The sequence below is a fragment of the Notothenia rossii genome, assembly GCF_949606895.1.
Source record: "Notothenia rossii genome assembly, chromosome: 2".
In the NCBI taxonomy this organism is placed as follows: Eukaryota; Metazoa; Chordata; class Actinopteri; order Perciformes; family Nototheniidae; genus Notothenia; species Notothenia rossii.
The window spans coordinates 78,785,178-78,804,329 of NC_136904.1; the positions used below are offsets into that span (position 1 = coordinate 78,785,178).

At 40.7% G+C, this 19,152-nt stretch overlaps 1 protein-coding gene across 2 annotated transcripts in view; it reads right to left on the minus strand.

Moving 5' to 3' along the window:
• The window catches only part of pkp4 (plakophilin 4), a 76,754-nt gene that overhangs the window by 44,906 nt on the left and 12,696 nt on the right, over nt 1–19,152 (minus strand). For both annotated transcript variants that reach the window (XM_079667179.1, XM_079667178.1), the window contains exons 2-3: nt 16,856–16,989; nt 839–951 (exon numbers count right to left, since the gene is read on the minus strand). In XM_079667179.1, coding sequence (XP_079523305.1) covers nt 839–951; nt 16,856–16,984 — 242 coding nt within the window. In that variant the 5' untranslated portion in view covers nt 16,985–16,989. The remainder of the gene's footprint in view (nt 1–838; nt 952–16,855; nt 16,990–19,152) is intronic.

Consider the following 19,152-nt stretch of genomic DNA (forward strand, 5'->3'; position numbering starts at 1 on the left):
CTTCTATCCTGCAGTATTTCATTATCAGTATAGTTATTTTGCATATGAATTATACAGCTTTAATTGGTCAATGCCAACAGCATTAATGTATTTCAACGCCATCTCCACCGCATATTTCTCAAATTACATTGAGGTTAACGATCGATAATGTAAGACTGGTGTCAACCTTTCTCAACAGCGGCTCTGTGTGAAGCGCATTGAGATATTGTACGTGGTATTGAGCTGTACAAATGAACCTGACATGAGCCACGGGGAGCGGGACAGAATGTGTGGTCACTGAGGTGTGAGCACCAGGCCTCCTCGTGTCTCAGCTGATGAAAAGGGAATGAGTTCCCAGAACAAACTCAGAGTTTAGAGTTTCACTCGTGCTATGCTGACAGTAGCGCTTCACTGAGCAAACAACACTTTATTATCATGCACATTCTGTCTCTGATACACACAGGCTTAATATTTTGCCTACAAAGTCAGCTGTTTATGTTTTTATTTAGGGTTAACAGAAAGGTGATTTGAGTCGATTAACCATGACAATATTCTGCAAATTGAAAAACTAACCACCAATGACCTTGATCTGCTAAGATAACATTTCAGCAATTCTATGATTTTCTAAATAACAGGGAAGGAAGGGGAAATTTTTTGATTTACAGTCCAGCCATATTTGAGCACATTGGAATGCTTCATCACTCTGCCATAAGGTTACACTATGGAATATTGTCACTGCTGTGAAGGATGAAAATGCCATGTGTTGGATTGTAGCGCTGAGGGTGTGTGTGTGTGTGTGTGTGTGTGTGTGTGTGTGTGTGTGTGTGTGTGTGTGTGTGTGTGTGCATCCTTTCATTACCTGCTGCTTCCAGCGCCTGGCGACTCGGCCCCAAGTCTGCATCTTTCCAGCTGATTGGCCACAATCTGCCTCTCCACTTCCAGCTCCCTTGTAAGCCGCTCAAACTGGAGCTCCTACGCATAAAAAAAAAGAACAATTGATTTAATTCATAATCATCTGGGAGAGCTTTATGCACTTTGATTTGCCAAATAAAAAGTCAACACGAGGGAGGCAGGTTAACACTATGACAGCTACCAGTGTTGTGCTTCATCATGACATGTAGGTTAATGATGAAACAAAGAAGAACCCTAAGGCAAACAAGGTAATTCCAAATATAAATGTTAGCTCATCAGTAGCTCAGAAAATAGAGAACACACACACACACTTAATGGTGCTGCCATTTCTACCTCCCACACAGAGAGAAAAGCACCACTTCAGTGTGTGATATTTAGCCTCGATGGCCTTGTTCCTATAGAAGTCGAGGAGAAATCAGCATTTGACTAATCATCCAGCCAGAGAGAGGTCATTACTTGCACAGCTCTCAAACTCCAAGCACTGCATCATCACACTCACAAGACACAAACAGGGTATTTTGTACAAATAAAATGTATTACGCACAACACACTATACTCAGACCTATCTTTTTACTCACCAACACCTCTACACTGGCAGTATTAGGGATTATCTAAAACTCTTGCAAAAAGGCCTCACTCACCATAACTCTTTGTACAGATGGCATGATCTTCACAATGCTACCCTTAGTCGTCCCATGTAATGTCCATTACCATGCTCAATTTATTTCACAGCCAGCTGCTCTCACCCGCAGACACACACACACACACACACACACACACACACACACACACACACACACACACACACACACACACACACACACACACACACACACACACACACACACACACACACACACACACACACACACACACACACACACACACACACACACACACACACACACACACACACACACACACACACACACACACACACACACACACACACACACACACACACACACACACACACACACACACACACACACACACACACTATCTGAGCCTCTTTTGTGACCCGTTTGAGGAAGTTTTTCTCTACTACACTAAGACCAGCCTACTTTTCACACCTACTCTCCGATGTTCCCTGAGGGTGCAGTGAAATTTCCTTTCACACTGTGGACATGCTCGAGCACACACCCCTCCCCCAAACTACTGCTTTACACACTCCACTGCTCTCCTCTCCTCTACCTCATTTGTAGATATGTGAAGCAAAGCTGCAGTGAGAGGGAGAATGCAGGAGGAGAAACGTATGTTTCTTTATTTTTACATTTCTTTCCTATAGTTCAATTTGAACTATTAGATTCTCATTAAGCTTTTACTTGCATGGTTGTGTTTTTTTATACATATTTAATGAGCATGATTGGATGGAGCCTGGGATCCAAGATTTTCATTGGCAATAACTGCTTCTCTGTAATTTTTGCGCAAATGATAATTAAAAACCGTAATCTTGAATCTAAGTCCTTCTTCCTTAATGACATTTATTTCCCTGTGGCCGAGATACCCGTGCAGTGCCAAGAGCAACTCTGATTCCATCTTGTCCTGCTACGCAAAAAACTAAAATATATGACAGTCCTTTATTTGTACCAAAGAAAATGTTTGTGGCCAAACTGCTTGATGGCAAATTGACCATGAATAGTGTAAATATACTTAGAAGGATAGTTATGCAAAAAAAAGTCTATCTGCCTCTCAATCAAAGCTTTGCAGGGGTTCCTGGTGGGAAGCTTTCACTAGGAAGCAGCAGCAAGAAGTGTTGAGTTTGCATTAGCTGATACAAAGTACTAAGGACTTCTGGGTAAGACCATCACTTTGTAATGGTACTGGCCAATGTGGCTTAACAAATTGCTATGACTGGTAGAACTACACAGAAACCTGCAGGTCCGCTGCAACTCTGACTACTTTTAAATCCAGACTAAAGACTTTTCTTTTTGCCGCTGCTTTTAATTGAACTATTCATATCTTAAACTGCACTGTAACTTTTATCCATGTATTTTTTCTTTTAATGTTTATTTTAACTTTTCTTTTTAATGACTTATTTTAAATGCCATTTTCTTAATGTCTTTCATTTTTTGAAAAAGCACTTTGAAGTGCCTTGTGTTGAATAGTGCTATATAAATAAACTTGCCTTGCTTTACACAGTTGAACAATGAAATAGTAAGAACTATTTATGTCATGTAACTTTCTTTGGTTTTAATTGCTTGATGTTTGAAGTTAATTCCTCAAATTTAATTGGCCTTTAAGCTGCCACAATCTTTTTGATGCTTAAATAAGCAGCGTTATTACCATGTTTACCCAAAATTCAAAGAGCTTATCACAATTCCACTTTCAGATCATTATCCCAATCATTTATCGCTCAGCACAGACCGGTGTTAAGATGCAGAATCCCTGGGGAAGGATCATCTTAATGTCTGCTTGTTCCTGATACAAAAACACACCTAAAAACTAACAGTGTGCGGAGACAGCTCTAAGCACAGGACAGAGATAGAGTGGTCACAACACTGATTTATTAGAAGGAGAAATTAGACATCAATCCCCTACTGAGTAATTAGGATGCATGCAGTTTGAAAATTCCCAACTTTTGTTTCAGACAATTATCCCTGTTTACATTCTTACTTTCCTAAAGAAAGATGTGGCCAGTATGAATAATAGAAATACTGTATTTTTACAGTTTAAGCTAATTTTTAAGGGAAAATTGAATTATTCATTGAATGGTTTTACATTTGACACAGCATTTGTCATAATATAACCCCAGTTTCTTAGCCAGAAATCTGATAAACTGTATTCTTAGTACTGCACACAATCCTCATAGGAAAGCACACATAGCCTGAAGGTGACAAACAATATTGACTGTTCTCTCGCTAAGACCTAGGACTGAACCCTAAGTGATGCACAATGTGGCACTGATAGTCGGAGGATTGTTTCCCCCTGGAGACAGCGAAAAGATTGAACTATTGTGACATGCACCATTTCTGCCCACACACACAAAGGCGCCTGTGTCTTCTGTGCATTTACGGGGCTGTGGTTAGAACAAAAATATGTTTACAATGGAAATATAAAACTAAGCGAAAAACCTTTAATGTATAAGGGACAGAGGACACTGAATAATAGTGACAAGAGGGTGAGCCGAAGAGAGGGGGAGAGATTCAAACATACTCTATTTGATTCAAATCTGGAATTACTCCAGTGTGGGATTCTGCCACTAAAGTGCAAGAGAAAGAACATAAGGTGAAAGTGACAAGAGAGGTGTAGAATCAGAGAGAACATTTAAACATGCAAATACATCATTACATTGAACTCCTGCTACTACAACTATAAAGCATTAGCATGTGTAAAGCTTATATAGATCTGAATATATAGCAGGTAGAGGGATGATGGACCAAACAATTGTAAACTTTCTAAAGTCTTCTTCCAATTCTCTCTTACTAGCAGTATGATAACTATTGTTCAATTTTACCTTATGCTATATATTTTGCCTCATATTATACTCTACCTTTTTAGCGCTACCAGCTGGAAAATGCAAGAGCAGAAGACCTGAGTCAGCAGCGGGAGCGGGAGCAGGCATGTTGTAGGCTACGGAGCCGGGGAGGAAGAATGGAGTAGATAAGAGGACGGCAAGAGCTAGCTAACTGCTAGTGTGTAAAGTGGCTCTATATATGCGGGCAAAAAGTGCCCCCGATGGATTGAACAAATGTATAGTTATTTTTAAAGAATACAATTACATAAAAAGTACACTTGGAAAAATAAAAATACCTTTCATTTATATATTTTTAAGTCAGAAAAAAAAAGTTTGTTGAATAAAACAATACACAAAATATAAATAATAAAAGGTGATAAATAGGGGAATTAATTAGTTAAAAAGCTATTAAACCTGAAATATGTCAATTTGTGTTACATTTGATCAGTGCTTATATTTATTTGAAGTATTATGTTTTTGGTACACTAAATTACATATTTATTTTTCAAGTCATTTATTTATTTTTCCCTTGAGGTAGCAGTTTGTCTTTGATTGTTCTTGTATAGGTAATTTATTTACATTTGTGTAGTTTTTGCTCTTAAATTAGTTGTTAACCTCTTGTTTATCTTTATTTAGTCTTATTTCTTTATTTATTAGCACTCACTTTCTGTCTTTGTGCAAGTTTTACACCTGAATTTACTCTCTGGGCATCAATAAAGGCATATCTTTCCTAAATGGAGACGGAGACTACCTGCGGCAGCAATTATCATTCGTCTCAGCCCACCATTTTTATGTCCTTTTTTAAACTCATCATCCAATTGTTTTGTTCACGTTGTGTCACCTTGTCAATTCCTGCAGCTTCCGCTTACTCTGCAGCTCTCATTACAGTGGTACAACGGATGTAACAACACGACTAATAAACGTCTATGTCTTAATACTTTCCGAAAAGAGTGGCTGGCGTTCAATCTGGCTGATGAGATGACCATGATTTTGATCAAGCACAGCAGAGAGAGACATCTGTTGCTGCCATAAGGCACTAAGGTCTCTGTCGCTGCTGATATTCAGAGCTGCTCCAAGGCAATAGCAGGCAGAACGGGCATCCTGCCTGCATGCCTGCCCCAACCCGCTGTTTTCTCACTATGGAGAGTCAAGGAGGAAATCCATAGCTTCCTGTATGGAGCTCTGTTCTCCAGGTCTTTACTGTAGCTTAACAACATAGTGACAGCCCTGTTCTCAGTAGTAGAATCACTGTGTGTTGTTTTTTACATTTGAGCCTCTAAACCATCTCATCCTGCTTGCCTTTTTGTTTAATGCACTGTACCTTTGCTGCCCTTTGTAACCCCATAGTTACCCGCTACAGGACAAATAAACAATTTCAGATTTTTAGCCATTACTAAGCTAAAAAATGTATAGCTTTAACGCTTTTATAATCTCTCACACATTTTAATAGAAACTTAGGATGAGGATATATGGATATATTTATAATAGATATAGCTAATATCCATGAGCTTTTTATAGCATTGGGCTATGTGCCAAGACGGCACAATCTAATGAAATGGGTGCGAGGATTAGTGTTGTAAATCAGGCTCAGATTAGGCTTGGAGAGAGAGTACTCACTGCTCTGTGTAATGCATTAGACTTGCTATGCTCGGCCCCAACACAGAATGAGACACATCTATTCAACATAATGATCCAACAAGTCAGAATGACCACAGCAGTAATGAGCGATAAGCAAGGTCTATGCTTATTTAACGGCTGTGGGTGCAGCCTTGGTCGGTACCAGGCTTAGTGTGGAAAGAGAGGACGGAGCTTTACTGTAACAACAAGGCCTCTAACGCCTTTATTCACCTTCACAATGAGCCTGTTGGTCCTGATCTGCCTGTAGTCCCAGAGCTGAATCAGATCCTGTACCCTTGTGTGCTCACATTGGCCCTAAAGAAACAGATGACACATGGCAGCAGACCACGCTCCCAATATACAGGCTTCCTTGTCATCTTTATTGATGCTGACAAAACACAACCCATCTGAAATGCCTGAAGTGGCTTCTGCCCGCTGCTGGTTCAGCACATAGGCGGTGGGTGGCATAGATAAGGGCGGAAGCTCGCGCACACATGAACTACAAACGTCATACAGATGTATTAACATATACGCTGACTTACACATGCACTTTTAACATTTCGCCTACCATGGGAAGTACATTAAATAACGTACAGTATACTGACATATAGAACAGAGAGTCAGCATAATGTAGCAATAAAGGATTCAACCGTATAATAAATAGGAGATTGGACTTGTTTAACATGTTTTAAAAGTAAATGTTAACATTTTGACCAATATTGATTTTCTTTTTGAGTATCCAAAAGAGAAGCTGCTGAATCGCTGAATAAGGTGGAGTGTGCTGCAAAGTCTGTTTGCAAGTTTCAAACATCTTTTACACAATAATTGGTCAACCAGCACACTTGATTTGTTTTCCCTCCCTTAAAAACGAGATAAATATAGAATACGTTAACATGTGTCAGCATATGCTGTTCCCTGCATAATAGCTTGGCGTCTTTCAATTCAGGGGCAACTTGAATACATTATTGAATACATTTTAATGCATAGCCAATGCTTTGTTTGGCAGCTTTGGGTACATGAGTTTAAAGATTGATTATGGAAGATTATCAAAAGGAAATACTAGGATTACATTTACACTCTGCTACAACTTTGTCTAAAAGTGATTTTCCAGAAATAAATGCTCTGGTTATTAAATATACCGACTCGAAAAGAGTTCAACCTCCTCTGTGAGCATGACATCTCAATTGTCTTGCCAAAAACAAACAAAACATATACCAACATTGTTTATATATTCTCTTGAACTTCCATGTCTGTAAAGTAACAAATGTCCATGTCATGTGAGATTCACAGTAAACACAGCCTTGTTATTTATAGGATGCATCATTTCCCCTCATTCAAGCAAGACATCGACAACTCCATACATGGTACATATGATAAATTAGGATAATGGGCTGGCTGCTAGTGCTGTGTAAAATGTAGCTTATTTTTACTTGGCAACTCAGCACCTTCTATGTGAGACAAAAATAATTATGTAGAAATACATCAGTGTCCATATCCCACTATTAATTGTGACTTGTGATCTTATCCTTAATAATTCTCGTTAGTGAGTAGCTTGTGTGGACTGCATGTTCATTTGTGATGTTCAGAACCATTTTGCCTTACCAGCGCGGATGGATTTTCCTTCTAACCAAAGATGAGAATCTAACAGAAATATGTTTGTTCATTAAGTGGCAATGAGGCTTGACAGCTCTGCATCCTCTCCGCAGTGAGTCAGACCTTTTCCAATGAGAGCCCGACACCGCAGCGCAGTGGGAGAATGACAGCAGAGGTTAAAGTATTTCTGCAGCAGCAGGGACAGAGAAGCAGGCCTGAGGTGTGAGCGTAGAGAACAGGCCTCAGATCAGGCTGTGTCACCAGACCTGCAGGAACCACACAGTGCAATTACTTAGAGAAACTGCCACAAAGTCACCTTGTAAGAATACTAAGATTTGTTGAAACTAGATGCAGCGTCATGCTACCATGGCAGGATTATAATAACCACAGATAGAAAGTAGAAATGTCCCGATCCGATCACGTGATCGGGGATCGGAGCAGATCACGTGATTTTCAAAAGAAAGAAATCGGGGATCGGGATTTTATTTTTATTTTTTATATATATAAATACTTTTTTTTTTTAAATTGTATTCAATGTTACAAAACAAAAACGACCATGTTCAAGTCTTAAAGTCATCCTGAGGCCTTAGTTTTGGTTTCAAATTTCACAAAATCATGTATGTGTTGCTTCTTTGGGGCTTGTTTTCATAGACCTGGTTGCTTATTTCTCTCAAATCTGGCAACAGAGTGGGCAGGGCAGTGTCTAATTGTAGCAGTAAGCTAACGAGTACTGATAAGCTTTATTTTGTTTTGATCCAATGCTGCACAACCGAACTGATCCAATGCTGCTGTGAAAAAAAGAAGCTATATCCATGTTGGATAGAATATCCAATTTAAATAAAAAAATAACCTTAAGGGATAACTTGAATGCTTTTTTTCTTTTTTTTCTCTAAATGCATTGCATAAAGATCGGATCGGGAAAAATCGGTATCGGCAAATTGTCAAAATCAAATGATTGGAATTGGATCGGGAGCAAAAAAAGGTGATCGGGACATCCCTAATAGAAAGGCATTTAAATATCCTGTAAATGGCTTGCTGAGTGTGGAGCTGCACGCATAGCTATAGGTGAATCACAAGGAGTAAATTACCTGCTAGCACCCACAGCTGCGTCAGAGCTGTATGAGCTCATCATTATGTGACAAGAGGCCACAAACATCGACATGGAACATCGTTAGCTCTCAGATAATGGAAAAGCAAGTTTACAATAGAACATCATTTCTGCGTTGTGGCATTACAGGAAGGAAACTTGCAGAGCAGCTAAAATGATTCTTTTAAATTCTACTTTCGAGAGAGAAAAATGGTCATAATGCGGCTGTTTAGAGACATGGGATTTAAGGTCAAAGCAGGATAAATACTGTGGGAACATTTTGTTTTCTGGTGCAGATCTGTTTCATTGCTGGCTCCGCAAGTCTGATTATGGGTCACACTACGATGACTTCCATGTTGTACCAATAAACTTAAGCTGCTCATGATTCCATTATCACCAAAATATATATATATTTTTAAATGAATCGTATGTATATATAAAAAAAGCAAGCTAAAAAAAAGTAGAACATACAACTATAAAGTTCTTCTCCAGGCCTCATCACTCTTAAAATAATTTTATGTTGGTGGGATTTCTAATAAAACAAGCTGCCGACACAGATGAGTAAGACCCCAGGGAACATTGTGTTCCATAAATGCGAACATCAAAAAGGAAGCTACAATTTGGCTTGATAATTAAAAGACCATTATAGAAACTGTCATTTGTGTGGTGAAAGCTATTAAAGGGAGCTGCCATGTGCATTGACAAGTGCAGCAGCCAGCATTTGTCACACAAGATTGACAAGAAAAGAAAGACAGTCGATAACAAAGACAAAGAGGATAGAATTTTAGAGGGGGAGTCAAAGTAACGATGTGTTGGAGCTCAACAGATCCAACAATAACCTTAAAATGTGTTGCTTTTACTTAGATTTTTGTATCAACTTTGCAGTCTTGACTTAAGTCTTTAAAGATGTACAGAATCTTTAGTAGACCTTGCAGTGTTTCCCCTACCATTGTCTTGGAGGGGTGCTGCGCCCCGCCAGAAATTCAAGGTGTTAAAAAAAAAAGATATACATTTAAAAAAAAAAAATATATATATATACCACCAAATTGCAACAAATGTATATCTACTGTCACTTTCCACTTTGAACATGTGCTCTTTTATTAAATAAACTAAACACTTTCATTTGAAGTTGTGAGTTTAGTGTTTTTGACCCTAAGAAACACTGATGCATTAATCAATGGATAATCAGAGGATTTCAAAAATATATATCCAAATGCTACCCCCCCCCCCCCCCCCCCCCCCCCGCTCTGGCAGCATCCCCCCAAAGCAGTAAACCTAGGGGAAACACCGCCTTGTTTATGAGGTAAGACTGGCACAGGTGGTTTGTGCCTACAGAAGGGAAATGTTAAAATTCCTGCTAAACACACAGGCTGATGGGTGCCAACATAAATCATCAAAATAAATGCCTTTGCTTTTCTCGTGCATTAGCATTCACCTTGTGAAGCACATAAATGCACTTTGAAAGCTCAATGTATGCACTATTAATAGTTCAAGTGGAACACGCAATATATGGCATGGTTTAGAAAATAATTTCAATTTCAAGGATCTGTGTAGGCATGGACATGATTTGTTATTTTCAAAAACACCACGACTTCTGCATTAAAACCACAGGCTTCTAAATGCTTCTACAAAGCTATATCTTATCATAAGTGCTTCAATCACGTGTATAAAAGCCCAGACTTAGAAACAGGAGTTGACAGTCTTTTCCCCTACAATATGTTTTTCACATGGTTGTTGGATCAAACTTGTATACTACCTGTTGTTTTGCACCGTTGAAGATCAACAAAAATATCTCATGAGTCACTGTTGATAATAATGGCAAGGCATTGTGGCAGTAAATGAGAGTGACTCGCAAAAGCCAATTTGTATCTCCTCTATTGCAACAAAAACCTAAAATGCTGCAGCAGTGCGATCACACAGCCAGGGCAATTCATGTAGACCTGCGAACGTACAATTCCACGGAGAAATCAATAGCGTTGTGTCAGACAAAAAAGAACATTGCTGCAGGCCAAAATGAGGAGAGTAAGCAATCTAGCACATGTCAATCTGGAGGTTGCCGTGGTGAACAAAGACTGCAGTGACTTGTGCTATTACCTCAGGATCAGTCATTAGAGAAAATCATCCGAGAGATGTTTGGGCAGAGGATAAAACAAAGCCATAAACATCATTGGGGATTGAGGCTGTGATCATCCCAAAGACACGACTATACCTCCACCACGGCTGCTGGTGGACCCCCCAGACAATACAATGCTGTTGAGATCTTGTTCAATAGACCTGTAATGTGATATACACTTCTTTAGGCAATCTCCCTGTGCAATACCATAATCATTTTTATGCGGATAAGATCATTTTCATAGAATCTCAAACCTTAAAGGTGGGTTAGGTAAGTTTGAGAAACCGGCTCGAGATACACTTTTTGTTATATTCCATGGAATGCTCTTAACATCCCGATAGCAATGAAAATCGGCTAAAATAACTGGATGGCCTACCTGCCTGTCACCCTTCCATCTGTGCACGAACTTATCTCGTGTCCTCATTGGTCATGTGTGTGTTCATGTGTGTTGGAGGAGGGGCTCTGTAAGGAAGTGGCAGATTTGTTCCAGTTGTGTATTTTCAAATTCTAGTGCACTCGAGCTGGTTTCTCCAAAATTACCTACCCCACCTTTAATATGTTAATTTAGCTATTTAAATGCTGCTACTCGTTCTTGAGCCATGGATGAGTACTTATTTGCCTTTATTTTTATGTGTGCTTTTTCTCTATATTTAACATGTTAGCTACTTTATTAATGCCATCCTTTTATCTACTATGTCACTTTTGCTGTATTGCTGTACATTTCCCCGCGGCAGGACTAATAAAGGAATTCTGAAACGTTCCAATTGAACGTATGCCCTCCCAAGGACAGCCCGGCAGCAGCTACTGTGCTTTAACCTTCCTGAGTGCAACTCCTGCTCCTCAGTGACCATATCCTCGGTGTCTCTTGTTGACTGTGGCAGTGATTATAGTGATAATGACGATGATGACAGTGACGGTGATGAGTATTAACAGGCCAGTTGGGGGGAGATCTCCCTGGGCTGGGTTCAAAACGACAGCACTGTGTCAGGGCATGCGCATGCACCCCTCCTTTGACATCATGTCACATTATTTCCTCTTCTTCTTCTTCTTCTTCTTCCTCGTCTTTTCTATTTTCCTCTACATTGACAGCCTCCTGCCACAGCGCTTTAGAAAACCAGTCGCAGGTGACAGCCTCTCTGACTCTGTCTCTCTCTATCATCCTCACACTCACTTTTGTCTTCTCCCTTCATCATTCACCACCCTCTGCACCCTTCTTCCATTTCTGAATGTTTTGTCTTTCCTCTGTATATCTGAGCACTCTCCTTCACCTGAATCCCTCCCCCATGAATCGGTCTCACGCTTTTCCTCTCATACTTGTTCTGCTCTCCCATGGGGTAATTGCTCAGAGCCAGGCTTCCATTTTTATGACTATAATCGAGGCCAGAATGCTTATGCCTCTAAATTTCTCCTTGCTTGTGTCACAGCGGCAGCACCGGGGAGAGGAAGGCAGATAAGACCAGGAGGACGGGAGGAAAATCACTAGTCGATTGTAATTAGAGTCCTTATTTCGCCTATGGAGGGGGAATGGACACTATCGCCTGCAGAGAGAATTCAACCTTTCTGCTGTGCTTATGGCATGAAATTGCAAAACGGCTAAAAACGTAGCCTTGACGCTTTGACCCGACCCCTACCATTAACCCCTTAAGCTGGGTCTCTTAGACAAAGATTACTTTGGCCTCATTATAACGTGATAGAGACTTGCATGAGTATCTCGAGTGCGTAATATTTCAGCCAGCTCATCGAGCTCTTAAGAGGCTGATGTAGATGTAGCACTCAAAGCAAGGTCAGCTCACTCCGTCTGAGTGCCTGTGCCTGATTTGGATGAAACGGGGTCACAGAGTGTAACTCAAGTTTGCCACGGAGAAGCAGGAGGCAGACAGATTTTTCATGCGTAATGGACTCCATCGAAGTGGGAAAATTCCACTGTGGTGTTTTCTGGGAGGCGGCTTGCCTTAGAGGCCCTTTTTTGCCAGCCGTGTGGTTGATATAGGCATGTCCAGGCACACCTAATAACAGCATTACTCTGAGGGCAAGGCCTCACGACGGGGGAGAGGAAGGAAGAAGAGAGCACCAAAACACAGCGTTTCCAGGGGCAAGAAACCTCAATCTTGATACTAGCAATGATCTGCTCAACAACCCTTTTGATTGCAAGGACTCATATCACCACAGAGTTAAGTTTATGTTTGAGGGAAAATCACTCCACAACACAAAGAGGGGAAACCGCCATATAAACTCCCTGCACTGATACCACCTGAAGCTCTTATTGCTGTAAACACAACGAAAGTATGGGCCAAATAAAAAGGCCTGAATTTAAACTGAGCTTCTGACATCTAACGTTTTTAACAGAGAAAAACAAGTGTGGGGATGACAACAAAACACATTTTATGTTATCCCTCTGGATGACACATGAAGTGATTTTGCATTAGCCAGCTGTTTTCTCCAGGTAACAAATGTTCATTTCTGACATTATAATAAAAACCTGCTGAGGGATACATCTTAGAGTCCTTTATGGCTGCAAATGTGCAGTGTTTCTACAATACCCCTGACATTTCAAATGTGACGATAATAAACCTTAATATGCCAACTGCACAAAGCGAGGTTTACTCTCCGAAGCCAGCTGTCATTAGGAGCCTCATCATCACATACTCACACCCATGAAGACACTAAAGATGTGTGTACATTAAGGAATGCTCGCTGTGCATGAAATCCAAGTTGCCGCAGCTAAGGGGCCCCCAGGTTCTGCAGCTAGGACTCTCCTGGGAGATGCAGTATGCATAGAGATAACTGAGATGTTCTTTAAAGACCTGATCTTACACTTATTGATGCCTGCTCAATGGGTGCCAAAGGCTGCCAACGCTCTTGTATACTGAATTAAATGTGGCCTATTCTTAAAAAGCTAATAGGTCGGATCAGATGTGGTGCAACTGCCAGGATTCTTCAAAATATACGGCCTATGCCACTGTGCATTTACATTTGTGCAAAGAATCACATTAAGACACATGCCAGAAATGCTTTTATGAATAAATATTAGCAACAAATCTTTGTAGTAGATAGTTAAAGGTGGGGTAGGTAATTTTGGAGAAACCAGCTCGAGTGCGCTAGAATGTGAAAATACACAGCCGGAAAAAATCTGCTACTTCCTTACAGAGCCCCTCCTTCAACACACACGAACGCGCACATGACCAAGGAGGGCACGAGATAAGTTTGTGCACAGATAGAAGGCTGACAGGCAGGTAGGCCATCCAGTTATTTTAGCCGGGCCGGCTAAAATTGATTGGTCGTGCTTTTTACAGTACTACGGCTTCCTCAGATGACATTTTTTTATGGATTTCTTGTCAAAGCACTTAAGATATTCATTGTTATCGGGATGTTAAGAGCATTCAATGGAATATAACAAAAAGTGTATCTCAAGCCGGTTTCTCAAACTTACTTACCCCACCTTTAAAGAGTGTTTAAAAACACAAGGAGACTTTTGGCTGCATCAAAGTTCTTCATTTAGTTTCAAACCATAAAACGACATAGTGTGTTTGGTGCATCTAAGGGCTGCTCAATACCATTTCAACATCAACATCTCAATTTGCACATCCCAGGGAGTGCTGTATTGCCTTATTGATACAAAAGGAAAACTCACAGTTCTCCTTTTCCATGACTTGGCTACAACAGATGTCTGTCTGACAGAACATCTTTAGTTCTGATTAAAGAGATAAATAGAGTTTGTTGCCAGTGAGTGACATGCAAGCTCTGCATACACAGCAAACCACCAATCACAGTCATTCTAGACCAATTACCGAAGCAAGGCAGTATAGTCGTGGACAAATACCTGACCTTTTTGTTCTTATATATATATATATATATATATATATATATATATATATATATATATATATATATATATATATATATATATATATATATATATATATACATACATACATACATATATATACATACATACACACAACAATATTAGTTTGCAAATTCCAATGTCCAAAATGATGCAGCCCTACTAAAATTGTATTCTGCTAGAAGATATTCATTTGGGACTACTGAGTGTTGAGCCCCCTTCTCTGTTTTTATTAAAATACATTCCAAAGACATTTGTGTTTTTTGCAAAAATAAAAAACAAAAAAAGTCAAATACATTTCACAAAGCACACAAGGACGTTGTGCTTGCTGAATCCACACAAAGGACTGTCGGGCTGAGTGCCACTGCCTCCCACTGCTTCAATTACGCTTAAGATGAAACAGATGAAAGAAACTAGGTCTTAGATAATCCTCGAAACTACCCCTTGGGTTAAATTAAATTTGAAAAAGATAATAAATAGTGAACAGGGGACATTTTGAATTACAATAAATGTTAAGGCTCAGTCAGGCTTGAGAAATAGCTTGCGTGGTTCTTTGAAGCAAGTTGTGCAGTGCACAAGAAGAATCATTGACATTTCACTCTTAAATGGAGTCTGTAATAAACCATAATGAATATGTCATCCTGATGGTGGATCAGTACTATTAAAAAGGCACAGAGCAAAGACAGGACCCTAATAACCAGCAACCGCAGCATGACAGAACCAAATCCTTAAATGAATGGCAAAGAGACTTACTGCTATAATTGTCAGCAGCAAAGACAGAGGCAAGACATAAGCCAAGCAAATTAACACAATCAGAAGATGTTGGTGAATCATCTGTCCTTGTTTGGGCAAAGCCTGGGCAGCTGTAACAACAACAGTGACAGAAAAAGAAGTTTGGGAAGATTGACAAAGTAAACAAAGGACGAAAAGGAGTAAAGAAGCAATTGAGGGGGGTAGGGAACTCAGGCAATGAAAAGGTAGAAAAAAAGGACAGAAAGAAAAGCCATCGTTAGAGCACTTACCAAACATCCAGCCGTGCTAAGCCCCAGCCCTAACTGCACCCACAGCTACAGCACAGCATGTTTACATCGACCGCAGGATCCCTCGAAGGTCTGCCTCTCAACAAATCACAGGAAAACCTCTCACGAAAACACATAAGCACGGTCTGTGAACTCCTCCATCTTTTCACTCACACTCACCCTCTGTTTCACCTCTCCAACTCCGACAAAAACTGAGGAGAGCGATCATTTTCCATCGTCTCAACTCTTTAGCAGGAATTCCCTCTGAGGCATTTCTCCAGCTAGTCACTCTAAAACAACAGCTCAGGCAGGCTACTCGCTCCTCCTGCGTGCCTGCCTGGATATCTGCTCCAAACGGACGAGCCGCTGACTAATACTCTAGGGAAGGAAGTGACATCGACAGGTGCTCCCTCCTTCCTTCCTTACTCGTGTAAACAATAGCTACTTTCCCGCAGCAAGCTAAATGACACGTCCCCGAGCTTATTTTAAATCAATCAAATGTGTTTTCTGGTGATTCTTTTTTAACTGCAGCTCTAATGCATTGTCTTTCAGAGTGCGGGAAAGAAGTATATGAGATGTCACAGAGGGAAATTAACATCATTAATAATGAGGAAAAACCTATTAATCCCAATCTGCCCCCAGCTGGATTCTTAAGAATGGAGTGCTAGAATAAATAAAGAGAGCATAAGGGAGTGTGCATATGTAACAAAAGACAGTGTGGATGAATCACAGAGTGAAGGCAGAGATTGAGTAACTCAGAGGGCATGTCCCTCCACAGGCTCAACAACCCTGCGAGAAACTTTTTCCTGGTTGAGCACTGATGCAAGCCAGCCCACGACTGCAGGCAATAAACAAACAATGGACCCTAGTCAACCTTATTCCACCTCAGGAATAAAACAAAAAGGTAAAGAAAGCCCAGCGCAAACTCAGGTTCTGCTTTAAACAAAAATCTTTCACTCATCCCACGTGCAATGAAAGGACAATATTCTACTTTTGACCGCCGTAGAGGTAAGCTGTACAATTACAGTGACAACAGGGTGTGTGGCACTAATATGAATTTCCACATACTTTACCCAGTGCATTTCTTTTTAGTGCAATGTGAGTCACCGGACAAATTAGCCTTCTATAAATATCCCTGTAGATAAACAGTTCGTAAAACATGTATCACTGCAGTATGAGAGATGTTACATGAATGAACAGGGTCATAGTGGGGTACATAGAAGAAACACTTTACCTGTTCTTTGACGGAGGCCAGGATGTTGTTGGCGGTGTTGTCAGGCTCCATGTTGCGGCCAGTTGAACTGTCGCGGATGGTCAGCAGAAGCCCCTCCTCCGTCACTGGGCTCTGCTCAGGAGCTGGCATTCCTCCTGTTTGGACAAGCACACACACTGGTCACCAAAAGCACGCTTCAGAAAAAAGAGAAAAAAAGAACACACTCTTGTGCACATACCAGACTGTGCACAGACGAGTGCAAGCATACTCCACTCGCAAATACACATCTGAGTCAACCACTCCCTGATTCATACAGGCGAGTGATGTAGTGAAGTGACTATCAATGGTCACACAACACCACAAGCAATACACAAACACACACCCACACATGCCATATGGCTCAAAGAGAAAGAGACTGTCAATATTTCACGTCTGTGGCAGTGCAACTCGGAGCCATATGGCCTTGAGACAACACATAAGTGAAATGATCATCTGTGTATGTAATACAGTCCAATAAGAAAACACAACACAAACAGAACGAAGGCTGACGATCCTGGTGAAGACACACAACAATGTAATAAAAATCCAAGCAATGCAAAAGCTGCCTCGAAATACAAAGCCTATGTGTGCACACTGCACAGATGATGAATACTATGTGTGTTTGTTGTAAGAAATACAATAGGGAGGATGATAGGAAGAGCAGACCCATGAGACAAATTTAAAGGAAAAAAAAGCAGCCCAGCGAATGGGACAAGGTGTCCATGTGTCTCTGGCTCTCTCTGGCCCCCAGGATTTAAATGAGAAAGTGGAACAAATAGTTATGGTCTCATTATATCTGTTGACAGGGACAGTTTCAAGGGAACGCTGCTCAAGGAGGATCCATATTTACTAGAAGCAGCCTGTTGAGCCAGACAGAGCGAGCTGAAGGCGGACTCTTCGCTCAGGGCTGCAGCAGCAGACAAAAACAAAAGGGGCTAATAACAAAGAAGGTATGTGGCTTCAGGGAAACAGGGATTTTACTATGACTTTTACTGCCTTAGAGATCCACTGCCACTGTCATCGTCAAGATACAAACATAAGGACATATTCCAACTCTACATTCCTACACATATATCTTGACCTCCATGCTGTACTTAACTGAACCACACAGAATGCAGTCAAGGTGATAAGTGTGTAGTGATATATGAAGAGGATGTGTATAGGCTAAAACCACCATGAAATAACCCTTATGGAAATCTAAGAAAAAGCCCTGCTGCAGGAAAATGCTCCCTCCATGAAACTGTCTATTACAGTCCTCCTATTCCATAATGGCAGCCTCGGGGTAAAGGCAAGACTTAATATAAAGGTAGCTTAACTGAATAAGTATATTTTGTGCTGACAGACATTTAAAAAAGGTTAAAGGGTCATTTGATGTCATGTAAAAGCGCTCACCTACTTGTATCAGGCTGCTGCACACACACACACTCACATAAGTAAGGAATCATTTAGCTTAGGCTGACAGCCAGTTTGTGTGAGCTGGTAGGGTTGTTTACAGTGAGAACACAAAAGTTTTGGCCAGCGATGACACTTTGGAGGGGGGGTAGGAAGTATGTGGGAGGTCCAACAGACTTTTTGGCGATATGTGACCCTGAAGTATTCTGGGAGTCTGTCACCAAGGCAGCGTGAGCATTTCAAGGTGTCTGAGCTGAACGGGGTCATGTGCCAGCCCTGGTGTTAAATGACAGATAAGGTTTTCACTACTCCTAAGTATGTTAGTCCACACAGGATATTTCATGTATTCCCCTGTCAGTCTCCCGAATTCCTATCTTGCTCATTCATAGTGTTGCAACACACAGCCCGAGTCCCTCCCACTTCCACTGCAGCCTTTGAATCAAGGACAGGGCTCTAGATTCCCAGAAAAACAGGCGACAGGAAACGGGAATAGCTGTTTCGATTTGACAGAACTGCTCCTCCCTGACTTTTACAAAAACACTAAGAGAACAACACAGTAAGGACTGGCTCAGTGCACATTTTAGGCTGACAGAAGTTGCCAACCCGGTCGGGGTGGACAAAATCCTTTCTGCCTTCTCTCTCTGTCTACTCACAGAAGGACAAAGAGAGGTGTGCAGCTTTGGAAGACAGTTTTTGTCATGTAAATCACCACCGATTAAGTATTAAATGGGCCTTATCGTGCTTGACCTTTCCATAACCCTTCAGTATTATACAAAATGAGCCGTCCATCGAAAAAATGACTTTTGTAAGCGGGTTGTAAGAAATAGAAAAAACACACAGCAACCACAGAATACAAACATTTAGCAACGATAAATTGCAATGTCTAT